At 40.0% G+C, this 26834-nt stretch overlaps 4 protein-coding genes across 6 annotated transcripts; all 4 read left to right on the forward strand.

Moving 5' to 3' along the window:
• The first annotated feature begins 4108 nt into the window (after nucleotides 1–4108).
• On the forward strand, nucleotides 4109–8729 carry pdha1a (pyruvate dehydrogenase E1 subunit alpha 1a). Its single transcript, XM_028421883.1, has 11 exons — nucleotides 4109–4246; nucleotides 4929–4997; nucleotides 5070–5243; nucleotides 5356–5482; nucleotides 5669–5760; nucleotides 6028–6120; nucleotides 6362–6517; nucleotides 6688–6759; nucleotides 6878–6945; nucleotides 7475–7583; nucleotides 7957–8729. The coding sequence occupies exons 1-11, from the start codon at nucleotides 4199–4201 to the stop codon at nucleotides 8119–8121; spliced, it is 1173 nt and encodes a 390-aa protein (XP_028277684.1). The 5' UTR covers nucleotides 4109–4198; the 3' UTR covers nucleotides 8122–8729.
• A 1572-nt stretch (nucleotides 8730–10301) lies between these two features.
• Nucleotides 10302–13372, forward strand: prdx4 (peroxiredoxin 4). Its single transcript, XM_028420924.1, has 7 exons — nucleotides 10302–10627; nucleotides 11306–11423; nucleotides 11518–11634; nucleotides 12022–12144; nucleotides 12338–12468; nucleotides 12565–12599; nucleotides 13252–13372. Exons 1-7 carry the CDS (start codon nucleotides 10417–10419, stop codon nucleotides 13300–13302), a joined length of 786 nt encoding a protein of 261 aa, XP_028276725.1. The 5' UTR covers nucleotides 10302–10416; the 3' UTR covers nucleotides 13303–13372.
• Nucleotides 13373–14003: 631 nt separating this feature from the next.
• LOC114445939 (diamine acetyltransferase 1-like) lies at nucleotides 14004–15371 on the forward strand. Of its 2 annotated transcripts, XM_028421279.1 has the most exons (6): nucleotides 14011–14373; nucleotides 14471–14522; nucleotides 14618–14698; nucleotides 14783–14884; nucleotides 15017–15057; nucleotides 15130–15371. In XM_028421279.1, the coding sequence occupies exons 1-6, from the start codon at nucleotides 14308–14310 to the stop codon at nucleotides 15295–15297; spliced, it is 510 nt and encodes a 169-aa protein (XP_028277080.1). In that variant the 5' UTR covers nucleotides 14011–14307; the 3' UTR covers nucleotides 15298–15371. The 2 variants fall into 2 exon arrangements, with proteins under 2 accessions (XP_028277078.1, XP_028277080.1); XM_028421277.1 differs by having other exon boundaries at nucleotides 14004–14373; nucleotides 14783–15057.
• A 3954-nt stretch (nucleotides 15372–19325) lies between these two features.
• On the forward strand, nucleotides 19326–26314 carry LOC114445721 (zinc finger Y-chromosomal protein 1). Of its 2 annotated transcripts, XM_028420872.1 has the most exons (8): nucleotides 19326–19784; nucleotides 21766–21862; nucleotides 21940–22254; nucleotides 22509–22658; nucleotides 23439–23567; nucleotides 23660–23794; nucleotides 23942–24085; nucleotides 24342–26314. In XM_028420872.1, the coding sequence occupies exons 2-8, from the start codon at nucleotides 21796–21798 to the stop codon at nucleotides 25640–25642; spliced, it is 2241 nt and encodes a 746-aa protein (XP_028276673.1). In that variant the 5' UTR covers nucleotides 19326–19784; nucleotides 21766–21795; the 3' UTR covers nucleotides 25643–26314. The 2 variants fall into 2 exon arrangements, with proteins under 2 accessions (XP_028276673.1, XP_028276674.1); XM_028420873.1 differs by lacking the exon at nucleotides 23660–23794.
• The last annotated feature ends 520 nt before the right edge of the window (nucleotides 26315–26834 follow it).

Consider the following 26834-nt stretch of genomic DNA (forward strand, 5'->3'; position numbering starts at 1 on the left):
CCTTTGTTCTTTTGCTGTTGATATATTTAATAGATTTTTAAAACCCCTTTTTTAATACAAACTTTGTACCTAAAACCCTTTTTAATAAAAAAAAACTATGATTAACTGTTTAGTGTCTGTGTCATCAAACATGCTCCAGAGTTTATTCTGTTCTCATGAAGGTCTTTTTATAACAACTCTCTGGCGCCACCCGCTGACAGTATGAGATGAGCTGCTGTGTGGGTTCAAAGGAGAACGTGATGAGAGCAGGAGGTCAGATGTTACTGCAGCAGACTGCTGATGTGTGACTGTTGAAGAGCTGCCACAGTCTGCAGCTGCTCACTGTTGTTCACACACACTGAACTGCTGCTTTGTTTCTATTGACCCACGGTTCTGTTCAGACTGGTGACAGTTTATTGTGTGTCACATGTTCACAGCCATGATGCTGCTCTGTCTTCAGACTCCTCCCTGACTGCACTTATTATCAGACTCATTGCTGGCAGCAGCAGATGTTTGGGGTTCTCTCATGGAGGTTCAGAGCTCTGATGATCCTGAAGAACTCTTCCACTGTGAGTCTGTGAGCCTGTGCCTGCTGCTGTTTGTGTGTCTTCCTATATTGTGTGTCTGTGTTTGTGTCGATGTTCACATGTTGATGGATTTGAGCTTTAGTGACATGAAGTCTGTGTTTTTGTGTCTGAACTGTTTTCTGTCTCCTTAAAGACGATCTGATGACCAGTTACAGCTTCATGCTGCATGTTACGTTGAAGCTTCTTCTTCTGCTCTCTGCTTCTCTCACAAACATACAAACAAAATGGCTGCAGAGTTCCTGGAATCATACAACAATCTCAGTTTAGTTTCACTTTGAGCAACAAAGCAGCTGTGTGAGTGTTGTTGTTGTTTTTGTTGTGTAACAGTGAAAGAATGTACATCAAGTGAATGTTTCAGAGACTTGATGTGAGCTGCTGTCTGTTCTGAACATGAACATTTATGATGTTTACATTTATGAAGGAGTTGTATCATATAACTGTCCTTTAGCGCCACCTGGTAATGAATAAGAATCCTATCCATTGAGGAAAGGAAGGCCCTGATCTCACTACAGAGACACCAGGACATCACAGAGAGAGCAGCAGACAAAGGAAGATGCACAGTAGTCCTCAACACACCGGACTACCACTCCAAAGTGACAGATCTCCTCAGTGACACAGCCACATATGAGACACTGAAGAGGGACCCCACCTGGCTGAACTCCTAACAGCACTGGTGGGGAACCACATCACACCATATCACATCCACAACTCTCAGGACTTTGTGAACAAGGTGGAGAGGATCCAAATGGACCCAGACGACAACATGGTCTCATTTGATGTCACAGGAGAATCAACATGGAAGTGTACAGGAAACCCACACACACGGACCAGTACCTGCTGTTTGATTCACACCACCCACTGGAACACAAACTGGGAGTCATCAGGACCCTGCAGCACAGAGCACAAACTGTACCAACCAGCTCAGAGGGGAAGAGGAAGGAGCAACACCACATCAGGAAGGCCCTGCAAACCTGTGGCTACCCCATGTGGGCACTCATCAAAGCCACAAAAACAAGACCCCCTAACAACAAGAAGGACAACAACCGACAGAGAAAGAACATCTGAGAATCTTCATCAACATGTCTCAAATGATAGGTTCTCTTCTAGTGTCAATTGTACAATGGTGAATTTGTTTAAAACTCACTTGTTTTAATTAGTTTGATTGCTTTTGCTAGGCAATCAAACTCTTGTTCTTCACCCTCTTTCTTCTTTTTTATTCTTCCGTACATACATAGACTGATTTCAGCCATTCAACTATCAAAATGTTCATCTCATAGAGGACATTCCAGGTCAACTTCAAATTTTTCAAAAAATTATAGTTTTTCAAATATTAAGCAATTTCTGTGTAATTTTTAACATGGGAGTCTATGAGAGAGCCCTTCAACGAGGGTCATCTGCCAAATGTATCTCCTCCTACAAATTTCGAACTACAGACTCCATTTTAGTCTTAAAACACTCACGAGATGCTGCTCCATCAAACTTGTATTCAGAATTTTCTAATTCCGAATCGTTTCCATGTGCCAGCCTCTCAAAGTTGGAGTGGTTTGTGAGGTCTCCTCTGAATTTAACATTAGTGTGTATTGCGGAGAATGTTGGGAGCCAGGGTGGATGATGTCATCACTCAGACTGGAGAGAGGCTGAGGAGATGGTGCTTAGAGAGAGTTGATACAGTTGATAAACATTCAGGTTGTCATGGAGACAGGCAGGCACACAGGGCTGCTACCATGGTGTCAGGTGCAAACACAGAAGCATACAAAGCAGCCACATCTGTAGTCTTTATCAGATTTTGAGTATTGTATGTGTCATATTGATCATCCTTCAGCTGTATACTACTTTTCTACATTCAAATCACGCAGCCTGTGCTTCTTATAAGCTTATGGTATTATTCCAGCCTCAGACCTCATATGGTATATTCACAGGCTATTTTTTAAGGACTTCATACTGTTCTTGTCTTCAGCTGTTTCTCTTTCATATCTTCATAATATTAAAACATTTTTTAATTTTCAAAATAAGAGCTTCATCTTTCTAAATTCTTAACTGTGTTTCAGCAAATTAAATTCAGATTGCAAATTCTCCAGCAATTCAGAGCAATCCTTCACATCAGCATTCAAAGCAATGCTTTAGCTGCAGCAATCAAACTTGCATTTTCTTCAGGAAATGCCCTTTTCTAGTTTTATTTTTAGTTAATTAGTTTGATTGCAGAGCAATCAAACTTTAGTTCTTCTACTTCTTTATTTTTATTATTATATTTTCTTCCGTACACTTTTTGGCTCAGCGTATCTTGGGCATACTTTGTGCTATTGAAACCGTTCAAATGTCAAAATGTTCAGCTTATTGAGGACTATTTATAGTTTTTAAAATATTAAGCATTTTATAAAATTAATTTAACATTGAAGTCTATGAGAGAGCTTTTCAAAGTCTTCAACATTTAAAGGTTTTCAGCGCCTGCATACTTTCAGCTACAGAAACCGTTCATATATCAAAATGTTCAGCTTCTTCTGATCTTTTCAGCTATTACTTTTCAGAGTTCTCCTGTTTCTAGTTTTCAAATGGTTAACAGTTTTATACCAAGTGGTTTTGAGGTCTCCTCTGAGTTTAACATTAGTGTGTATTGTGTGGAGACTTCAAAGGCAGAGTGGGTGATGTCATCGCTCAGAGTGCGGGAGGGAAAAAAATTAAACCAGTTTCTGCGTTTCTATCCTGCTGCCATGTCTGCACCTTTTATCTGACAGGGATAATTTGGCCGCCAGTTCGAAGGAAAAATGGTCTGGGTTCTGATGGTGTCGGTCTTAAAACTCAACACCAAACAGTTTTGCCTGTAGATCGAGCTGTTCGGGGAGAGTGCCGGTCATTCTTCCATTAAGACATTATGTAAAACCAAAAACAGAGAAGCAGAGCTGCCATATTTTCTAACTCGCCGCCATGTCCACATCTTCGACATCCCAGACATAAAAATCATACCAGTTGTAGAGCAACTTCTTGGGATTCTGACGGTGTTCTTATTTTTTGTCTAAAGTCTTCGGTTTGGAGAATACGAGACGTTGTTCGGAGGGTGCAACCCCCATTAAAATACATGGGATCTGCCTGAGAGGAGTAAAAGGAGAACCACACAGGTGTCTTAAATAGGGCTTAATTAGGCAGGCAGGGCTGTTACCATGGTTACAGGCTGACACACAATGGCATACAAAGCAGCCATATTTGTAGTCTTTATCCATCATTACGCATGATATGTGCCATATTCATTGCTATGGAGCTGTTTGCTACATATCTACATCAAAATCAGCTCCTGTTCAGATTAATTCAGCTGTTTTATGACTGCTTCAGCTAATATTCAGATTAATTCAGCTGTTACATGCAGATTTCATATTCTCAAAGAGTTCAAAGCAATCGTTCAAATAAGCGTTCAAAGCAATGCTTCAGCTTCTGCAATCAAACTTGAATTTTCTTCAGGAAATGCTTTTTCTAGTTGTTATTATTATAGATCTGTCTGTACTGTACAGACCAACGGGGGCAGCAGCGTTTTTCTGCTGCCTAGTTTTAGGCAGTGAAGAAGAAAAGAACCGGAAGGACAGAGCCTGACAGAAGGACGGATCCGTGCCGAGCAGGGGCTGAGGTGGGCTAGCTGAGGGAAGATGCTGACCAATATCTCTAACGTGTTGCGAGCTTGCGCGCAGAGAAATGTAAGTACACACATTTTGTGATGTAGATAGCATTAGCAAGACACTGAACCTGTCTCAAACCTTAAATGTTTATACTCAAAACAAAAGTGTCATCGCTGTTCTGACCTTGTGAGGCCGAATGATAGCTTGTTTGGCTAACGCCGCTAAAAGTGTGCAAACAATCACGTTTTTACGACAGTTTGAGTTTGGAGTGGTACAGATTGATTTCTCAAATTTACCTTTCTTTGAATTTGTTGCTTCATGTTAATGACAGCTTCTGTTTATGAATAGTGACAGCTAGCATTTGTAAATGGTTTCCAAACTGTGGAACTATTTGTTCATTTGTTGTTTTGTGTACAGAAACATGGAACATTATTTATTACTAGACAGGATGGCATATAGTTTCTAAATTTTATGTTTAAATGACAATTTATTAAAGATCTTCTACCTAGAACTTTGTAGTAAATGCTGCCATCAAATATCTTACTACTCAGATCTTTCTTGATTTAAATGAATATTGAGATTTGGTGACTTATGTATGTAAAGAAACCGTTTGTGCAACAGTATTTACTTCATTTTTCAATATTGTAGTCATTTGACAACTTGTTTATATTGATTCTTAAACATTAAAAAAATGTTTAAACTTTAATCTTTGGCTTCAAACTTCATATCTTTTGCTTCAATATTTTCTTTCCTCCAACAGGGAGCTGCAGCAGTTGTGGCAGCACGCACTTATGCTGACTTTACAACCCAGGCTACGTTTGAAGTAAAGGTAAGAGTCAAACACTATGTTGTACTAAACTGATGAGTGCACATGGGTACTCTGTCCCTCTTGTCCCTCTAGAAATGTGATGTCTTCAAGCTGGATGAAGCCCCGGCCACTCAGGTGGTCATGACTCGCGATGAGGGTCTGCGGTACTATCGCATCATGCAGACCATGAGACGTATGGAGCTGAAGGCAGATCAGCTGTATAAGCAGAAGATCATTAGAGGATTCTGCCACTTATATGATGGCCAGGTTGAGTATTGATTACATACAAGGCAAAGTCTGCTTTGATTACCAGCTTGATATCACTTGGAAGCTTCATAAGAATGGGCCCACAAAATGTGAATCTGTCTTTTCCTTGTAGGAAGCTTGTGCTGTTGGTATTGAAGCTTCCATTAATCTGTCAGACCACCTGATCACTGCATACCGCGCTCACGGCTACACTTACACCAGGGGAGGGACTGTGAAAGAGATCATGGCTGAGCTTACTGGTGAGAATCCTTGGATGTTTAAGGTTTTCTGTATACATTTCTGTATGGTCTGAGGACTGCAGCAGGAAAAAAGTGTGATGTTTTGGCATGACATATAATAAAATAATTATTACTGGATTTAAGATGCAAACGCTTTTGTCTTTTTCTCACATAAGTATATCTCTTCATGCTTTTTTTAATATACAGGCAGAAGAGGAGGCATTGCAAAGGGCAAAGGAGGCTCTATGCACATGTACTGTAAACATTTCTATGGAGGAAATGGAATTGTTGGAGCTCAGGTAAATCACAGAATTTTAGGTGTTTGCCCCTTGTGTTCTCTGAACTCATAATTTAGTGCCTTTAACTATTATGATTAGATTAAACTTCACAGGTTTATGTTTTGATGGCTTTTAAAAGCTGTATTTGTTGTCAGTGTGTTGTCATTGTAATATCTCTTACAAGCACTTAATACATGCAGCCAGAGTAACCTGTATGATGTTGTTTTTAAACTCCCTGTAAATAATACTAAATTTTATGGTTTAACTTTCAAATTAAATTCTGCTCAGGTTCCTCTCGGCGCTGGCGTGGCACTGGCCTGCAAGTATCAGGGCAACAATGAGCTCTGTGTGTGTCTGTATGGTGACGGTGCTGCTAACCAGGTACTGCACAGAAATACCTGCTATAAGCCACATATTTGCCACACACAGACAGACATTAAAAAATGGATTAAGAACAACTTCATTAACCATGACAGTGCTATATGTCCTATTATAAGTGTATATATGAAGACATTTGACTAGAAAACTTAAGGTACAAGGTTTGTGAGAGAAATGATAAAATAAACACTCTACATTACTTCAAATCAGTAAAGTGCATCCTGTGTTAATGTTTAATTCACAGGGCCAGATTTTTGAAACATACAACATGGCAGCTCTGTGGAAGCTGCCCGTCATCTTCATCTGTGAGAACAACAGGTATGGCATGGGCACGTCAGTGGAGCGAGCTGCAGCCAGCACAGATTACTTCAAGAGAGGAGAATTCATTCCTGGTCTTAGGGTAAATCTCTTTTTGCTGATTTAAATGTGTTAATCTGAACAAGATGTCTTTAGAGTGAAGTAAAAGACTGGAATTGTTGCTGTCTAAGTTAGCATACATTACAGTTTTTCTTCCTGAAAAGGGGCCCACTAATAATGCAGTGATATCTGGGATGTGGTTATTATGAACAGGTGGATGGAATGGATGTTCTGTGTGTTCGGGAAGCAACCAGGTTTGCGGCAGATCACTGCAGATCTGGAAAGGTGTGTTTAGTGTGACTCTGAGTTTTTTTACTTTTTTATTGTTCATTTTTGTTAATCCTCACTTACTCTATACATTTCTGTATAAACCATGCAATAAATATGCTTGATCTCCCCTTAGGGTCCCATTCTCATGGAACTGCAGACATACCGCTATCATGGACACAGTATGAGTGATCCTGGTGTCAGGTAAATGTTCCTCTTTTTAATTTGAAGTCTTGGCTGTGACAGACTTGTCGACTATCTTAAAGTCATCAATAATCTCAAATGTCATCTTCACTGTGCCACTGCCCCTTGCTTCTGCCATTGTTCCACAGTAGTCTCTGTGTATTCTCCTGCCCTCTGTAGTGGCCTTGCAGTGCTCTGACCACAGTCTCAGGTTGAACTGACTACTAACATTGGTATTTGCTTGAGCAGATTAATGCATGATTAAAATGGATAATGAAGGAAATTCCGAAAATTAAGACCAAAGTGGTGGCACAACAGAAATCAAAGCAAATCAAACTTTTTTGATTTTTGATCACTCCATCGGTATTACAGATAATTTGCATAATGAGCTCAAATCACATTATTAACATGGTTTAGTAAAAGGATTATAATACTAGTTATCAATGTGTTTTTTAAAACGCTCACAGTACGCCTGTAGTATTTACCATCCGCTGTAAAAAGTGATTAGAGCATCCCTACAACATCCCTGCACAAATCTCTGCTCTTCTAGCTACCGCACACGAGAGGAGATCCAGGAGGTCCGCAGTAAGAGTGACCCAATCTCCTTGCTGAAGGACCGCATGCTCAGCAACAACATGGCTAGTGTGGAGGAGCTAAAGGTAACCAAAACTTCCAAGAAAAATTATATTTCCAAAAACCCTACAAGAGATATGGGAAAGAAGCATAGTGTTAATCAGACTCAGAAAAATTGGCCAAACCTTCTGAGGCATTTAAGTGCACATGTAATGCATTATCATAGCTGTAAATTCAAGTTTAAATTGTACTGTAGGTCCTTTTTTGTGTGTCACATAGAATGATACTACATTATGTAAGCACAAGAGGGTGCTCTGTATTGTTAATATTTACTGTACAGAAGTTTTTTTATGTATGCATAATCTAACAGTTTAGCGGCATAAATGTTCTTGGTTGTGCAGATGTACAGTCTGTGTCAGATCCCAGATAGTGATAGTTTTCTGTCTTACCTGTCTGTAGGAGATCGATGTGGAGGTGAGGAAGGAAATTGAAGACGCTGCTCAGTTTGCCACCACAGACCCTGAACCCCCACTGGATGAGTTGTGCAATCACGTCTTTTCCAACAATCCACCACTAGAAGTGCGAGGCACACACCCGTGGGCCAAGCTGAAGTCTGTCAGCTAAAGTCTTCTTCATCCCTCTGCCCCCCCCCCTTCCCCTCATATATGCGCACACAACACCTAATGTACCATCAACCATTGCCTCATACCCAGAGCTTTAAACATCAGCAAGTAACTTAATATCAGTGTTGTACATTTATATTCACATTGTCACACTAACAAAACTGTTAACACCTTTTTAATTGGCTCAGTCCGTCATTTTTAATACATTTTGATAGGGCCTGCATCATCTTTGGCACAGATTAATAAAATTCTGATAAAACATTACAAACTTAATTCCTAAGAATATAGTTAGTGTATTTGTCCAGCATTTAAACCCATTTGTTTTTGTGACTATAAGAGTGAAAAGTGTACATTTTCTTTTTGCTTGTTTGATGTTTAGCTCTGGTCAGTTTTGAGGCGCTAAAAGTAAATGTCACCTGTCACTGTTCATCTCAGAAACAGAGTGACCAACCTGTAAACAAAAATGTTTTTACTCTTTATACAGACATGATAAATTATTCAGTCTGAGTTCATCAGTTTTGTCCCCTTTTATTTAACCCCTTTATTACAAGGACATATAACATATAAAGGGAAAGGTTGGAAACATTTAAAAAATCTTGCCAAACGAAACATGTGCCTGTCATATCTGGTGCCATTTGGCAGATGAATGTGTCTTGTGTTCTTGTCACACTCCAAGTTGAGTGAGTGTGTTTACATTCATGTGGTGATTTTGCAGATGCTCAGTTCCATGTTGGAGTTAAATGAGGGATATTGTAAATATTTACACACAGAATTCCCACAGGTGGAACTATTGTCTGCAACACTGGTGGATGTAAACATAACTCGGCCATTTAAAGGATCGGTGTGTCACAGACAACTGAATACCTCACCTCCAGGTGTGAAGAGTTTAGAGTGGTCATCAGATTCCAGAGGCTGACTTACAGCAATTAGCGTTAAGGCTAATTCCAAGTTGAAACAAACCACAGCAATGATTATAGACTATTCCCCCTAAATCATACACATTGGTCCTTTAAGTGCATTTATCCAATAATCATCTTAATGCATTTTATTTTTTTCCAAGTCAAAGAAAGAAAGTCTTTCTTTTTTCATTATTGTTTTGGGAAAAAAATCTGCAGTGACTCCTCACTCAGCCTGCCAACATGCAAAGCCTTTTCTCTATGAATAAGATCAGTAGAACAGACAGAGTGCATGGTGTCTGTACAGCTGAGGATGCCTTCAGTGTGAGAACTTGTTGTTGTAAACTGTTACATTTGGGGTGGCAGATGATGCAAAGAAATGCTCCTTGGCTTATGAGTGAGCCATTGGAATACAAAGACTGTAAGCATCCTCCTCTTTTTCTGTTTAAACAGCTATTGGGTAAATTATAAATGGTGGTCAACACATGTTACTATTTCAGTAATTATTGCTGAATAAATGTGACAGTGTATGGGACTTTGTATCATCATTTTTAATAGCAGCACCTCTTATTTCTTATTAATGCTGTTTATATCACAAATGACATCTGGATGATCAAAGGTCAGTGTGACCTCACATTCAGCCCTACATATGAATGTGGTACATTTATCACAAGAAGGTGAACAAAGCAGAAGTTTGTGGTCACTGTGGCCATAAATGTATATACCAATGATGGCCAAGTTTTACAGAAAATCATATATCGGAAAGGTCAACTCAAACAATACAATATAAAATCAGTCAGTGTGTGTCCCTTCAGCCTGTGGCAACTCCCTCACAGGGAGTAGAAAAAGAGAAGAGGTTTGTGAACATGACAGAAAATATTTGACGATGTCATTCAATGAGACTTACAAAACCAGATCTTCTGCATTTTTGTTAACAGCACAGCCTTTCATGGGTCACAGCTCATTTACAAGTCAATGAATCTTAGTGAGACCAAAACAAATTCCCCTTTAATGTTGTACAAAAAAAAAACAATTGAGCAGGAAGGTGATCTAAAAACATTCCTCTATAAAGCTGAGATTTATTTCTTTTTAAAGTATATTTCATGTATTTATGCAATTTTTATTTTTCCTGAAATAATATTCTATTTACTATACTATTCCATTTCATTAAATTGAACCATTAACTAGTTATTACCTTACTGTACTCCCTTTTCACCACAAAGTTGGCCCTTGGAAATTAAGCTAATTAAGTCCAGAAGATGGCAGTAAAGCAACAATAAAGATCCCAACTACCTGAACGAAGAAGAAGAGTAGAAGGAAGAAGAAGGCTGCAACCCTGCTAAAAGTCTGACACGCATCACCAGTCAGTCAGTATCTACGTGCTCTCAACTCACGGCACAATGGAGACTATTTTCCACACTAATGTTCAGAAGGAGCTCTTCTGCGCGCTTTGCACCGCTCTCCTCTTCATCACCTCAGTCACATCTGCAGAGGAAGGCGCTAATGTGAAAAACTCTCAGTGTCATAACTACGCGGGAGGACACGTCTATCCTGGAGAGGCTTCCCGTGTGCCTGTTTCTGACCATTCCCTGCACCTCAGCAAAGCCAAGAGTGAGTTCCTCTGCTCGTTTCACCCGGCGGTGGCAAAGTAGGGTTTGCACAGTGGAAGGCATCATTGTGTTTCCGTCGAAGCTGCTGTCAGGACAACACACACACACACGCACATACACGCTGTCTTATACTGAGTCTTATTGTTTCCTTCTTAAATGTAAGCTTTATGAGGTTAATGTCATCATTTCTGGCCTTACAGTGAATCTTTTGTAGGACACGTCATTCTATGAAGTTCATCTGATTGTGTGTGCGCGCCTCTCTCCGCCCCTCTGACACATGACTGTGTGGAGCACCCACACTGGCTGCTCCACACAGGACATGTGGTGCAACAACATAGAATTCACACAAGTTATTTTGGTGACATCTGGTGTTTTTTAGACTTCTACCTCCATGCCACATGCCTCTGAGCTCCCAATACTCATATGCATCCCAACACTATATTGATTTAAAACTTGTGCCATACACATTTTAGATGCAGGGAAGCTACACGGTATGCAGATATTAATATTTATTCAATACTTGTTGTGCAGTAAAATGATACAGCCAAGGACCTGCACAGGATAACAGAGGCTGCCTGGGGTTTCTGTGTCATATTTATATTTATCATGGATATTTTCACACTTTTTATTAAAAACCATCCTGGCTCCAACAGTGCATGTATCTTCTATCTACTTGTAGTTTCAAAGCCGGCACCACACTGGGAAGGAACAGCCGTCATCAATGGTGAATTCAAGGAGCTAAAGCTGTCAGACTACAAGGGCAAATATCTGGTTTTTTTCTTCTATCCCTTGGACTTGTAAGTACACACAATTGCTTCACATGTCGTCCACCATAGCAGAGAATTGTGTTGACTGTGTGTAAACATTTCTGCTGTTTGTTTTTTTTCATAGCACGTTTGTCTGCCCTACTGAGATCATTGCATTCGGCGATCGTGTGCATGAGTTCCGTGCCATCAATACAGAGGTGGTCGCCTGCTCCGTGGACTCACAGTTCACTCACCTGGCCTGGTAAGATGGCTTTCTTTATGAGGATTGTTCTTCCTTCCATGGACGCCAGAGATGTGTGTTCTAAATGTATTTTTGTTGCACGTATTATGTTAGGTATGCTCGTTACATATTTCAGTGTCCTGGACAAACCAGAGAAATGTGGGTCAAATATTATCAGTGTTTATTAGAGACAAAAGCAATTACAGGCTGGCTGAGACAACATCATAAAAGCATGAAGACCAAACCTACTAATAATAGATGTACATATTATTATTATTTTATGTTTTCGTTCCTCAGTGCTCCTCTTTTTTGTCCAGTGTGTTTTATTTCTTAATAGCATGAGTCATTTTGCTTTCTCTCTCTTTTTTCTGTTCTTTTGTTTCTGTTTCTGTTCTTTTTTTTTTACAGGATCAATACTCCCAGAAAGCAGGGTGGACTCGGCCCTATGAAAATACCTCTGTTGTCTGATCTCACACACCAGATTTCAAAAGACTATGGAGTCTACCTGGAGGATCAGGGACACACACTGAGGTGAGGTTTCATATTTACATTTATGACCACCATGAAAGGCACCTCCACTTAAAGAAAAACATGTCTTGTAAAATAATTGTTTGATTTTACTATTTGGACAAATGTGTAAATCATACTTACTGTGCACATTAATAACTTTATGATGTTACCAGGATGCAACAGTAAATCCTGCTTGTGTTTTTTTTTTTTTCAGGGGTCTCTTCATCATTGACGACAAAGGCGTCCTGAGACAGATAACTATGAATGACCTGCCCGTGGGCCGATCTGTTGATGAGACTCTGCGGCTGGTTCAGGCCTTCCAGTACACTGACAAACACGGAGAAGGTACAGGAAGCAGATAAGTAGTGTAGTCACAGGTGAAAATCAGCAGAAACACAATACTGAGAGCACGCTGTAATTACATTGTTTTTTTTTTTACAGTGTGTCCCGCAGGATGGAAGCCAGGCAGTGACACAGTGAGTATGACTAAGATGGACACTTTGTTTTTAAGTGAAATAAAAGTCAGTCTGTGTTTAACCCAGTTATAGGAATTCAGATGATGTATCATCACTGTGGTGCATTGTTCAGGCATATTTTTGAAAACATTACTTCTGACATTTTGAAGTTCATTCAAGGTTGAAGATATTCAGAAACTGTCTGCAAAAAAAGAATTAAACCTTATTTACAAATAAATGTATAAGTTACTTCTGCTGTATATTTAGCAGATCATTGACCCCATAGTTGGTAGCGGAGCAATAATAGCTGACATGGTTTTAGGGTTGAAGATATATCACTCCTATGGTGGCAAGGTCCACAGGATTATGCCAGAATGATAGTGTCATTTACAAAAGGGGTGGATAGTGGTGGTTTGGTTATAGCTGATGTAAGCTGAACCTCTGAATCTAACCTCTGCAGAGCACTTTGCAGCATAGGTTATTATGGCCAAAAGAGACAAAAGAGAGGCACCTCTGTGAGAACTCTAGCTCCAGTTATCTGGTAACCATGGATTTTCCGAGGTGTCAAACAGCAAATTATTATGGTGCAATAACAGACTAACAGTTTTGTTAAGTGCAAAACTAACGTGACACAACCTTACTGTGCACTAATTTGATGAACCTTTTTCCACAGATCATTCCTGACCCTTCAGGCAAGCTGAAGTATTTTGATAAACTGAACTGATGCGTGTTCTCCCAGTCTGTGAAATCAAGCACTTACTGAAAGTCCAAATAAAATGTTTTTTCGTACAATACTGTCTGTCTGGTCTTTAAAGTTTGTCTGACTTAATGACTGAAAGGTTTAGATCATACTGCATCACATATCATCACTCTCTAGCAATAATACACATATCAATCAGACATGGGTCGATGCTTATACCCTCTGCTGTGAGTGTGTTTGAATCAGGTAGAATGTAAATGTGTAATTAACATGAGATTTTCTGCCTTGGAAACTAGCCCCAAGCGCTTAATGTGGACAAGATTTCCTTGTGCGTTTAACTTCAGTGGCTTCACTGTACGAACACTGGATAAAACTAAATAATGGAGAAAATGAGGGAAAAATGTTTTGCAATGTTGTCAAACAACATGCCTGTGATGATGTTTATGACATGTTGCTGACTAATGTCTGCATAATGATAACCTATGACCACTTTTATTTAAGTGTATACCTTGTATAAATGTATTATATAACTACGTATCAATAAAAAGTGTAGTTTGATCTTGGCAGTGCAAATGACTGCGTTGGAAGTTTTGCAGAATCAGGTTAACGGTGCTTGTACATAATGTAGTCTCTCATTTTCAAATGTAGGTTATTTACATAGGTCGATTTCTGTGCACTGGTTCGTGTGTTCTTTTCCAGGTCTGGTTAATGTTTACTTTTTAAACAACACTGAAAGGAAGCACAGAAAGAAACAAAGATAAAGACAGAAAGGAAAAAGAAACAGGACGTACAGAGCTGTTAGTCCATTTATGGATTACCAAGCAGGTCAGCCTCCTTCAGGAGTGCATAAAAGGGTCCTCTCCTGAGCTTCTGCAGACTCTATGACAGAGCTACAGCAATTCTGTATGCTGGTTTTCTAAAATTCTTAGCCGGGGGGTGAACTCCTGAGGAGCGAATGAAGAAACAAATTTTGCTTTTGTTCACATTCAGAGGACTAGTAAGCAAAGGGAAGAAGGGTAAAAAGAGAAAATGGCCAGTTTTATATTACGGACAGCCCAACCAAAGGATGTCTCCGATATCCTGCGACTCATAAAGGTAACAGATGGCCTTATGAAGCTCGCAGCACATTTCTCTGCAGATATTTATAATTAAAAGCTTAAATCATTATTGATTCTTACTTTTCTGGTTTTAGGAACTTGCTAAATATGAAGACATGGAGGAGAAGGTGAAACTGACTGAAAAAGGTGCAGCAGTTTAGCTCTTTTCATGTTTATTTTAACTAGCAAACGTATCTTTAAAAAAACATTTTCAGTCCTCTAAAGTCAATGTCCAATTTTAGATCTACTTGAAGATGGCTTTGGAGAACATCCATTCTATCACTGCCTGGTTGCTGAAGTCCCTAAAGAGAAAAGCTCTGAAGGTAAGAGCCCTCATGTCATATTTCTGTAGTTTTTACAGCTATTCACAGCTTATTGTTGTTACTCATGGTGTTTTTTTCTGTAAGAGTACACTGTGGTTGCCTTTGCAATGTACTACTTTACATACGACCCCTGGATTGGAAAGCTTCTCTACTTGGAGGACTTCTTTGTCATGCAAGAGTTTCGTGGTAAGGCTGTTGGCAAACGCTTTTATTTTATGGTACTAAAAGTTAATAAGTTACATGGAAGATGTTTTGCAACACCGAGGGACATTTTGCACTCCACTTTAATTGCCTTGTATACATTTAATGTTTCACCAGGTCTTGGCATTGGTTCACAGATCCTGAAGGTCTTGAGTGAGGTACAGTTTCCTCTGAAGAATCAAAGCTTAACTGTTGGCACATTGAGCCTGATTTTATGTTTTCTCCCACAGACGGCAGTGAAGACACGCTGTAGCAGCATGCATTTCATCGTAGCAGAAAACAACAAAAAGTCCATTGAGTTCTACAAGAGAAGAGGTGCAGCTGACCTCTCATCTGAGGAAGGCTGGCGACTTTTTGCATTTGATAAGAAGGGGCTGATTAAAATGACAGCCAATTAAAGTGTACTGTTTATTGACTTGTGCTGATTATAATGATGATTGTCACACTTAATAAATTTTCCAGTCAACTGTTACCTTTGATAATAAACTCTTTCTGTTGTTTCACCTCATCTGAAATGAAAGCAGACCTCTGCTGCTGAGTGAAAACTGTAATCTGCAACTAGTGAGATAAGAGTAAAAATGTGCTTTACTGTAAATGAAAATCCCATGATATGTAGAAGCAAAAGAGTTTTGAAGAAAAGTTAAAAAAGGAAGAAAGAAAATGCCCTATGTTGACCCCTTGCTGGGCCCGACCTCAAAGCTGGGAATAACTGAACAATTATTTGCAGTGATATTTATATTTTGGTTCCTATTTGTTTAATAATTAATATAAAATCATTTTACAATACCTTATATAATATCATCTGAGGGTACAATTCCACTAGGTTACAGAACCATGTCTATCCTCATGTTTTAGCAGCTTGTATAAGTGAAACCATAAAAGTGCAGAAACCTTTTTGCACTTGATTCATTTAATGTGTGATTTGATATATAATCTGAAAAAGGTCATGCTTACGTATTAAATCTTAAATCTTTAGTCTAAAACTAGATTAAATATATTTTTAATAGACCTTTACTTTGCCATATATCATGGTAAAAATATGAATTAAAATATGGCTACATTCTATTTGTAAACATTTAGGTGTGGGAACTGTTTATTTATGCAGAGGATGATAGTGCAGCATTATTGTTGGGTTTCACTCTAAACTAGTCAGCGGTTTTTTTAACCCTCATGCATTGTTCGCAAACACTACCCTAATGTGTTGTTCGGGGACAAAAACGTCCCCTAACTTTAACGGTTTTAAAAATATATTAGATAAATATTTTTTTGAAATTTTTTTGCATAGACCTTTTAATTAACTTCAGTTCTAATCAACAGTAGTGAAAAAATCATTTTCCCCCAGGATTTTAACCCTTTAATCACCAATTTTATGAGGGGTGGTGCTGAAAATTGAAAAAAAAAAACACAAAATGGCTCATTTTTAATAGAAAAGGTGAATGTGGACTGGATTCTTTTGAACCTTTATTACAGTCTTGGTCATGTCAAACATCAGTAAAAAAATTGACTTGATTGCATTATTAGTTTTTGCACAGCACTGGATTTTCTTTTTTTCTCCCTAATGTGTTGTTCGGGGACAAAAACGTCCCCTAACTTTAACGGTTTTAAAAATATATTAGATAAATATATTTTTGAATTTTTTTGCATAGACCTTTTCATTAACTTCAGTTCTAATCAACAGTAGTGAAAAAATCATTTTCCCCCAGGATTTTAACCCTTTAATCACCAATTTTATAAGGGGTGGTGCTGAAGATTGAAAAAAAAACACACAAAATGGCTCATTTTTAATAGAAAAGGTGAATGTGGACTGGATTCTTTTGAACCTTTATTACAGTCTTGGTCATGTCAAACATCAGTAAAAAAATTGACTTGATTGCATTATTAGTTTTTGCACAGCACTGGATTTTCTTTTTTTCTCCCTAATGTGTTGTTCGGGGACAAAAACGTCCCCTAACTTTAACGGTTTTAAAAATATATTAGATAAATATTTTTTTGAAATTTTTTTGCATAGACCTTTTAATTAACTTCAGTTCTAATCAACAGTAGTGAAAAAATCATTTTCCCCCAGGATTTTAACCCTTTAATCACCAATTTTATAAGGGGTGGTGCTGAAAATTGAAAAAAAAAACACACAAAATGGCTCATTTTTAATAGAAAAGGTGAATGTGGACTGGATTCTTTTGAACCTTTATTACAGTCTTGGTCATGTCAAACATCAGTAAAAAAAATTGACTTTATTGCATTATTAGTTTTTGCACAGCACTGGATTTTCTTTTTTTCTCCCATTTTGTCCCATAGACTTACATTATAAACACACTTTTTTTGACTGCACAGCCATGGCACTACATAATCATGCATTCTTGATTGTTGGTGGTTTACCCTGTTGGTAGGAGGTAAAATTTGTGATTTTTACAGTTAACAACTTAATTACCATATTAACCCTTTACCTGCAGGCCTGTGCTCATGTAGTGTAGTTTCTGGCTTGTATATGGAGTTATAGGGAGTATTTTAGCACATAATTGTGTGTCTACACACTGTGTGTGTATGTTAGAGAGGAAGAGAGCCATTTGCACACTGATCTTGTTGTCTGTGAGTACACACAACCACAGAGTCTTCATAGTAAACAAAAACAAAGAAAGTGTTGCTATGCACGTGTGGCCCTTTGATGTCTACAGGTGCAGACTAAACAAAACAAAAAGGCAAGTGGTCTTACATGTGACCTTGTGGTCATTTGATGGTGAGAAGAGCAGAAAGCAACATGAAGAGAGGATTCACTTGTGCACAATCTCTGGAAATGATTGTGCAGCCTGGCTCTATGAAGGGCCAGGCTGTGAAGCTGTGAAGGCTGCACAAGTAGATCCGTCACTTGTTCACAAGCGAATCCTTCATTCGTTCACAAGTGAATCCTTCACTCATGCACAGGTGAATCCTCTCTTCATGCTGCTTGCTGCTCTTGTCACCATTAAATGACCAGGAGGATGCATGCAAGTCCACTAGTGTTTTTGTTTTGTTTAGTCTGAACCTCTCAGCATCAAAGGGCCCGGCACTTACTTTTAGGGCTGCAACAAATTTACTTTACTTTACTTTACTAAACTACTTTTAATACTAATTTTAGTAGGGGACTAAACTGTAGATTAGATTTGGTTAGTCAATGATTATTTATTATGTTATCAAGTTATCTATCTATGGTGTCTATTTAGTAACATGCACATGTACGTATGGTCGTGTGGAGCGCAACACACCATGGAAAAGGGGCACTTAGACCTCACTTAGACTAATTCAGTGATCTCAACTGAGACACTAACCTAAAAGTAAAGTCACTCTACTGGAGGACGTGTTTTCCGAAAGCTAAAAAAAAAAAAAAAACAGCTATTTTACCCATCCACAACTTCAGACGCCAGAACTCCTGGATGTTTTCATTTTACATGCTTATGCATTGCCGTTGTACGTCTGAATTAGGTACACTTCACTTACTTAGTAACTTTATTTTCCTGACTTTCCTTCCCTGACAGTGTGCAAATGGCTCTCTTCCTCTCTAACATACACACACAGTGTGTAGACACACAATTATGTGCTAAAATACTCCCTATAACTCCATATACTTAAGCCAGAAACTACAGTACATGAGCACAGGCCTGCAGGTAAAGGGTTAATATGGTAATTAAGTTGTTAACTGTAAAAATCACAAATGTTACCTCCTACCAACAGGGTAAACCACCAACAATCAAGAATGCATGATTATTTAGTGCCATGGCTGTGCAGTCAAAAAAAGTGTGTTTATAATGTAAGTCTATGGGACAAAATGGGAGAAAAAAAGAAAATCCAGTGCTGTGCAAAAACTAATAATGCAATAAAGTCAATTTTTTTACTGATGTTTGACATGACCAAGACTATAATAAAGGTTAAAAAGAATCCAGTCCACATTCACCTTTTCTATTAAAAATGAGCCATTTTGTGTGTTTTTTTTTTCAATTTTCAGCACCACCCCTTATAAAATTGGTGATTAAAGGGTTAAAATCCTGGGGGAAAATGATTTTTTCACTACTGTTGATTAGAACTGAAGTTAATTAAAAGGTCTATGCAAAAAAATTTCAAAAAAATATTTATCTAATATATTTTTAAAACCGTTAAAGTTAGGGGACGTTTTTGTCCCCGAACAACACATTAGGGGGTAAAATTTGCCCACAGTGTACCGTTGACCTATGAAAAATTTTAAAATCATATTAACAAAATTTATGTAAAATTAAGCTTATTGAGGAAAAATGATTCAATTTGTCCACATATTGACAAAGTTATGGCCAAAATAAACAGAAAAATTTCTCTCAGAGGACAAAAATGTCCCGAACAACGCATGAGGGTTAAATAGTACATGCTCTGCGTCCGGAGGTCATAGTTTATTCTCCTTTTATTGTCCACCCCACCGCTGCAGCCTCTGCTGTTTGCGGGGAACTGAAGCAGTCCTCAGCCCATCACTCGCTGCATCAGCTTTGGGGCATAAACTCATTAAAATTAACACTGCATTGAACGCTTTGACATAACCCGTTTGAGCAGCGGTCTTCAGATTATGGCCTGTTCGGTGCATGTCGGGGTGATTTCCACCTGAACCCTTCCGCATTTTCCTGCTGCTCTCGGGCTGTGACGTGTCGTGCTGACGGCGGCCTCGGAGCTGGAGGAGCGGGGGGCTGTAGCATGACAAGAGCTGGCTCCAGACGTCCTGCTTTGCTTTCAGCGGTGCTCCAGAAACAACCCCTAACCCCTCCTTCTCTGCTCTTCTCCGGCCCGCCCAAATAACACAAAATTCCCGACTGAATCCTGCCCGAGACTGGGGGAACCAGGCGGCCTGGGAAGCCGAGGAGCGGACAGAGGCCATCCCTGCAGCACAAATTAGGTATGCGGATCATTTTTGCTCGCGAGACGCCTGTTTTCAGAGCTATGTTTGCATTTACATGTGTCGGTTGGTGTCTGTTTTTGCATGCATGTGCTATTTTGATTTAATTCATTATTCTCGCCGAGAGGCCGCAAAGGGATGGGCCTTTTCTTCTCGGGCCCAGGCCTCAATAGAGGCCGTAATTGGTAAATCAGGCCTATCCGGATAGCTAGCCAGCCTGCCGACACTAAAGGTTCACGTAGATTCGCCAGTCTTCAGTTGTCATCGTCGTTTGTTGTTGATTATAATGGCTGATGTGCAGTCTAACCGTCCCTTAAATCGCAGCTAACAATTTGTCGTCGCTGTTGAGTATTTTTAGTTATCGTTAAATTAGCATTGACCAGACATCGAGCTAACAAAATGGCGCACGCTGGTATGAGGAAAATTGATTGTAGAAAAGGTGTGTGTATGTGTTTAGCCCTCCTCCCGCTAGCAGGCTACATCAGTGCAGACCTAATGTAACCGTCCGTGTTTCCTTTGTGTTTGTATCCTTCTGTGTGCATGCTGATGCAGTTATCCTTCCTAAACGTGTGTTCTAGCTGTGATACTCGGGCTCTGCATGTGTAATCAGTGCTGACGTTACTCCAGTGGTCACTTGAAGACATTACTGTTAATCATCGGGTTTTGTGCTGTGTTTAGATTCGCATGGATGTGTGGATAAGTTATGCCGATCACCCGAGCAGGTTTTAATGTGTATTTCAGCACACTGATGCTCTGGTTTGCGCCACATCTCCTCACACCGTTGTCATCCTTTTTCCACCTGAATGTGGGGGATGGTGCATCCAGTGGAAATTAAATGGCACCCCGGCTGCATCGTTTTCTGTTTACATCTCTGCATCCTCCTGTGATGTCTCTTTGAGGGAGAGATATTTTGTGTTGCACGTTATCACATCTGCATCTCCACGAAGGAGGTAGTGTTACATAGCCTGTGAGAACTAATAAGGGTAATATGTGTGTGATCTTTAGTAACTGAAGTAGTGATGCAGACAAGGGAATTGTGCCACTGGTCATTTCTCTTGCTGTCCTCTGCTGCAGACAGATGCAAACACTCAGTGAATTTTCTCAGTTGTGGTCAATCTATTTTTTACTCTATTTACAAATGTCAGTAGGCATAGAGGCAAGACTTGTGGAGTTTGCGAAAGGTGAACTGTCACAACAAACAAATCTCTCCAGAGAGAAGCATTATTGCACCATATAGCAGAATACAGCAGAGTACTATATCGGCCAAGGGCAAAAGTTTCTATACAAATGAATATTAACTGACTAAATACTGTGAGGTATGATTTTTAAATGCCATGCCTTAAGTGTCAGACTCTGGTGCTAGGGAGTTTTCAAGACACATTGTTTAAAGACATAAGAAAAACATGTATTTAATACAGTTTAAAAGAATGGTACATATGCGTGGCATTTACATTTGCAAGTCTTTACTAGCATTTAGTATTACCAGCAAAATTGAAGCCAGTGCTCAGGGTGCAGAGGCTGTGCCAGGTCATTGCTCTCTTTGTCATGTGAATCACATGTTTAATGTTAGCTTAACACATTTTTCTTAAAAAGGCATAGGAAACAAGCTTATCGTTCCTTTTCCTGTAAACATCTTAAAAGAAAGAGGCAGAGTGACACACAACAAGTCACATCTGCATCATGTGGCATTTTGTTAGGAAATGAAGTCTGGAACAAATCAAATTAATGTTTGCATATGTACAAATGATGTGTGATTGTATGGGCTCAAATTCAATTCTCGTTATACCCAGTCTCAAACACATGTGACACCTGATTTATTATTGCGGAGAATATTGACCTGCTGCTATAGTATGTGGACATCCTTGGTTACAAACAACTTTTATGTCACTTTGGTGCCTAAGACTATGATTACAGCAAATCTGTGAATCTTTAGAATTGCAGGGGTTTGCTTCAATCTAAACTTTTTATCGTTTGGTTCCAGCTCTCAAGTGACAAATGCAGTGCAAGGACGATGGATGAGGATGTCACTAGGCTTGCAATACATTCTGAGGAGCCTAAAATAATATTGCACGGATCGGGTAAGCAGCCTTGCTCGTGTAACTGTGCTTTACTCTTGCATGTTATCTGGATAACTGGGTAATCCTGTTTCTTCCAGATGAGGGTGGTGCCGGCGGGCAGGAGTTTGTTGTGGAGCTTCAAGAGACTGTGTTGGTGTCAGAAGGCGAGGGGGAAGGCATGGCAGTTCACAGATTTGCCCCGGATGAGCTAGTCATCCAGGATGCTGTTGAGGATGTGGTTTCTGAGTATGTGCATTGCGATGAAGATGAAGATGTTGCTGTAGAAACCTGCGTGATGGCTTTGGAGGGTGAGGAGGAAGGTGTTGCCATGGGAGACATCCCTGAAGATGGGCTGGACCCAGAGCAGCAGGAAGATGACCAGGATGGCTGTGGAGATTATCTAATGATATCCTGTAAGTTTACTGCTTTGTTCTGAATCTACACCAAATCATTTCATTTTTAATTGTATTGTTGTCTGATCTAAGAAAAAATAGAAGTAGGTTTTCTCAAGTCACCATTACAAATGTTTTGAGATGTATTGCATTGCTACCTTCCTAAGGACTGGAGACAAGCAGGATTTTATCCAGATGTGACAAATAAAGTAAAACCTATGAGTGTCTAGACCCCACATATCAGTAATGTACTGTAATGTGTGTTGCCTCACTAGTGGACGAAGCTGGAAAAATGGTGTCTGAAGATGGGACAGAGGTAACAGTGGAGGGAGCTGTAGAGGACCAGGAGGTGGAGAAAGATGAAGATGGACAGGAGGTGATAAAGGTGTACATCTTCAAGGCAGATTCTGGGGAAGATGACATGGGTTAGTAGATGCTAATGTTATCCTCCTCATATGCTGAGTACAAGTGGTCTAACCCCTCTTTACATTACTCTGACATTAGTGCATATACACAGTGGTACTTTGGTTTGTGAGCATAATTTGTTCCATATAACTCAGATGATTCATTCCACAACCCCAAAAATATTGATATAAAAATGATACAAAATATGAAGGATAGTATTTGTTATTATATCGCTTAATTTGCTTACTTTTTGGTGCTATCTGTGTGTCGCCGTGACGTGTGTGTGTGTGTGTGTGTGTGTGTGTGTGTGTGTGTGTGTGTGTGTGTGTGTGTGTAAAGCCCACATGTTCACATGCTCATACAGGGTCACAATGCTATAGTAAACAGTATATGCTCACACAAGTGTTGATTATATGAGTAAGGCACGCCGACTGAGACTGACGATTACCCACAATCTCGCAGTGAGATGTGGCGCTCGACAGACAAACTGTAGACTCGCAACTCGTATTGCAATACATCACTCGTTTATCAAGTTGAAATTTATCAACTTGCTTTATTTTGCTCGCAGACCAAGTTACTCATAATCTAAGGTACCACTGTAGATGTTTTTAATGATGAGAAAATGAAAAGAAATAACATGAATGACTGTCATTTTTTTATTTAAGCAAGTGTAGCTATTGGGTTTTTTGTAATGTACTGAAAAAAAACTAGACAGAAAATCACTCAATCGCTTAATTTTCTGCAGTTCAACAAAAATGTGGCATATTTGAAAATAAATAAATAATGTTGTCACATTGCAGGAGAATCGGTTGATATCAGCGATGGAGACACAGAAAGCGTGGCGTTAACGGAGTCTTCAGGCCAAGCGCTCAGAGAGAAGATGGTTTACATGTCTGTTGGGGATTCTCATCACAATCAGGGAAACCATGGTGAGTCATGTTGCTGTAACGAGCGGGGACAGCTGTCATGAAACTGAACGTCACTAGTTTTTTGGTTTTGTACATGTTGGGCTCATCTACAGGTGGGTCCAAGGTGACTGATGAGGTTTATATGGAAGTGGTGGTAGGAGGCGAAGAGCCAGTAACTCACGACCGCTCGTTTGACAGTGTGTCTCTAAGCAAGGACTTCATGCCTGTGGCCTGGGCAGCTGCTTATGGTCAGCACCCTTGTCTATTAAATTGCTTTAAAACAACACTGGAAGCCTGTGCATCAACCACGACTCTTGAGTGTCTTGGCCTAAGATTTACACATGTTGGTTGGTTTTGCGGATTGTTGTTTTAAAGACGAGTTGTTTCTCTAACAGGTGCAGATGATGGTGAGGGCTGTGAAAACCGAAACGGTGCAGCCAGCGCACTGCTGCATATCGATGAATCAGATGGGGTTGATGAAATCAATAGACAGCGCAACAAGAGCAAGAGAAGGTCTGAGCATCGACAGGTTCAGACAGGTACGTGTAATTTTGAATGTAAAGGGTCAAAGCTGATGAACTTTGAGTGTTTTGTTCTGCCACTATTTAGGAACTTCCAATGATTTCATCATTGTAATCAAACAACAAAAACATACTCTTCTACTGTATTTTTTGAATACAATAGATTTAAAAGTTTTAACAAAAATTGAAACTAAAATGCCAAGATGACAGTTTATGTTACACGATCTAGTGTCTTGTAGTCATTTCCTTCTCCATGTTTTCATTATCTCCTCAGCCATCATCATTGGTCCTTATGGTCAGCCGTTGACAGTCTATCCCTGCATGCTTTGTGGTAAAAAGTTCAAGTCACGGGGCTTCCTGAAACGCCACACTAAGAATCACCACCAGGATGTCTTGACCAGGAAAAAGTACCAATGTACAGACTGTGACTTCACAACCAACAAGAAAGCCAGCCTCCACAACCATATGGAGGTGCATGCTCTGAGCAGCAAGGCCCCTTTTGAGTGTGAAATGTGTGGGAAGGAGTTCCACCAGCAGGCGGCACTGTTCTCTCACAGACTGCAGCACCATCACCGGGAACCCAAAAGCCAGCCACCTCCAACGCCTACCAAGATGCATAAATGCAAGTTCTGTGACTATGAAACTGCTGAGCAGGGACTGCTCAATCGGCACTTGCTGGCTGTTCACAGCAAAAGCTTCCCCCACATCTGTGTGGAATGTGGAAAAGGCTTTCGACATCCTTCAGAGTTGAAGAAACACATGCGCACGCACACTGGTGAGAAGCCGTACTCCTGCCTGTACTGCGACTACAAGTCAGCTGATTCCTCCAATCTCAAAACACACATCAAGACCAAGCATAGCAAAGAGATGCCATACAAGTGTGAGCGTTGTTTCCAGACTTTTGCAGAAGAAGAGGAGTTAATGCAGCATGGACTAACACACGAGGAGAATAAGACCCACCATTGTGCCCACTGTGATCACAAAAGTTCCAACTCCAGTGACCTAAAACGCCATATCATATCTGTTCATACAAAGGACTATCCCCACAAATGTGCCGTTTGTGGGAAAGGCTTCCACCGCCCCTCAGAACTAAAGAAGCACTCGGCATCCCACCGCACCAAGAAACTCCATCAGTGCCGGCACTGCAACTTTAAAATTGCAGACCCTTTTGTTCTCAGTCGCCACATCTTGTCTGTGCACACAAAGGAGCAACAGGCCTCACCTGAAAAGAGTGAGACCAAAAGGACAGAAACACACACTCCTGCTGTGACGCCTAAAAAGTCTGCACCTAGTGGGTCAAGCAGTGCTGGCCCGCCTGCTAGAGTCAGTGCAGCCAGCTTAGCTAGTAGCGTGACTGTAGTTATTGGCAAAGGACAAAAAGAAAGGAGAATTTACCAGTGCCAGTACTGTGACTACAGCACCGGGGACGCATCGGGCTTCAAGCGACACGTGATCTCAATTCACACAAAAGACTATCCACACCGCTGCGAGATCTGTTCAAAAGGCTTCAGACGACCTTCGGAGAAGAACCAGCATATCATGCGCCACCACAAAGACGTGGTGCAGGCAGAGTGACTCTGAGCGAGCCAAATACTGTGCCACTACAAAGAACGATGTTGTAAGCATCAATCACACCCCAATCACTGCACCCCTCAGCACAGTGCCACTCACATGGAAATTGGTGAGTGTGAGTGCTGCACTTAGTCCATTCTGTTGTTTTTAAACCTCAAGAAATGTATACACATGTACATAACATTAATGCTCTGTCAGACTTAGCAGCCGAGCCCCTCCGTAGACTTGCACTTTTAACTGCATGTCCCTTACTGGTGACAGTGTGCATGGCAGATTGTGCAGACGTCTCTTTGTAGATACAATTTTTTTTGTTTTAATTTTGCAGGTAGCAATCGGTTCTTAATCACAATGGTCCTAATTAATTGTCTTCAAACTGAAGTGTGATTTTCAAAATGTTTGCGTCATTTTGTCAAAATGTACTTAACACAGCAGTATGGATTAGCAACCTGTTCCCAGTAGCACTTGGTAAAATCTTGTGTGTGTGTGTGTGAGAGAGAGAGAGACAAAGGAGAGAGTGAGGGACTGAAAAAGCAGCTTGTGCTTCCTGGTGCTCTGGCCCCACTACTCTGTACATAATACTTTTTGTTGTGTTAACAAAAACACAAAGCTGGCTCTGTGCAGAGAACTGAAGCGACCACTGAGCTTCAACTCGGCGTTCAACACAACATGCAGTTTTTTGTTTTTTTTTTAAAAAGTGGATGTGAACTTATGTTCACATATGCACATAAATTGTGAGGCGGTATTGGTCTTTTCGCTTTGTTGTCACATGTCCAATCAAGCTAGCAAGTGTTCAGAACAAGTGCCCAAAGCAGTGAAGATGGAGCCCTGACTGACAGTATTTGTAATTCATTAATGCTACCTGGGGGAGTGAAATCCCATCTATTTGACAAAGAATAATATTCATACGGATTCATTTTCTATGAATTGACATATCTGGTTAATCGTTAAAAAAAACGCCATCTATGGACTATGTCCCTTTGTAACAGTCTGGTCTAAATGGGAATCATACAGTATGTCTGGTGCTGCCGTTACAAAAATCATGGACTGAAATTCTCGCCAGTGCAGATGTACTTTTGCCACTAAAAAAGGGAAAATGTATATCTTTTTTAGATGCAACTTCAGACAAGACCGGTGCTGGTGGTGTACATGTACTATGGCTTTTTACATTTTTTTGTTATCACCTGTGATGATTTCT

This window comes from Parambassis ranga, chromosome 14, assembly GCF_900634625.1.
Source record: "Parambassis ranga chromosome 14, fParRan2.1, whole genome shotgun sequence".
Taxonomy (NCBI): domain Eukaryota; kingdom Metazoa; phylum Chordata; class Actinopteri; family Ambassidae; genus Parambassis; species Parambassis ranga.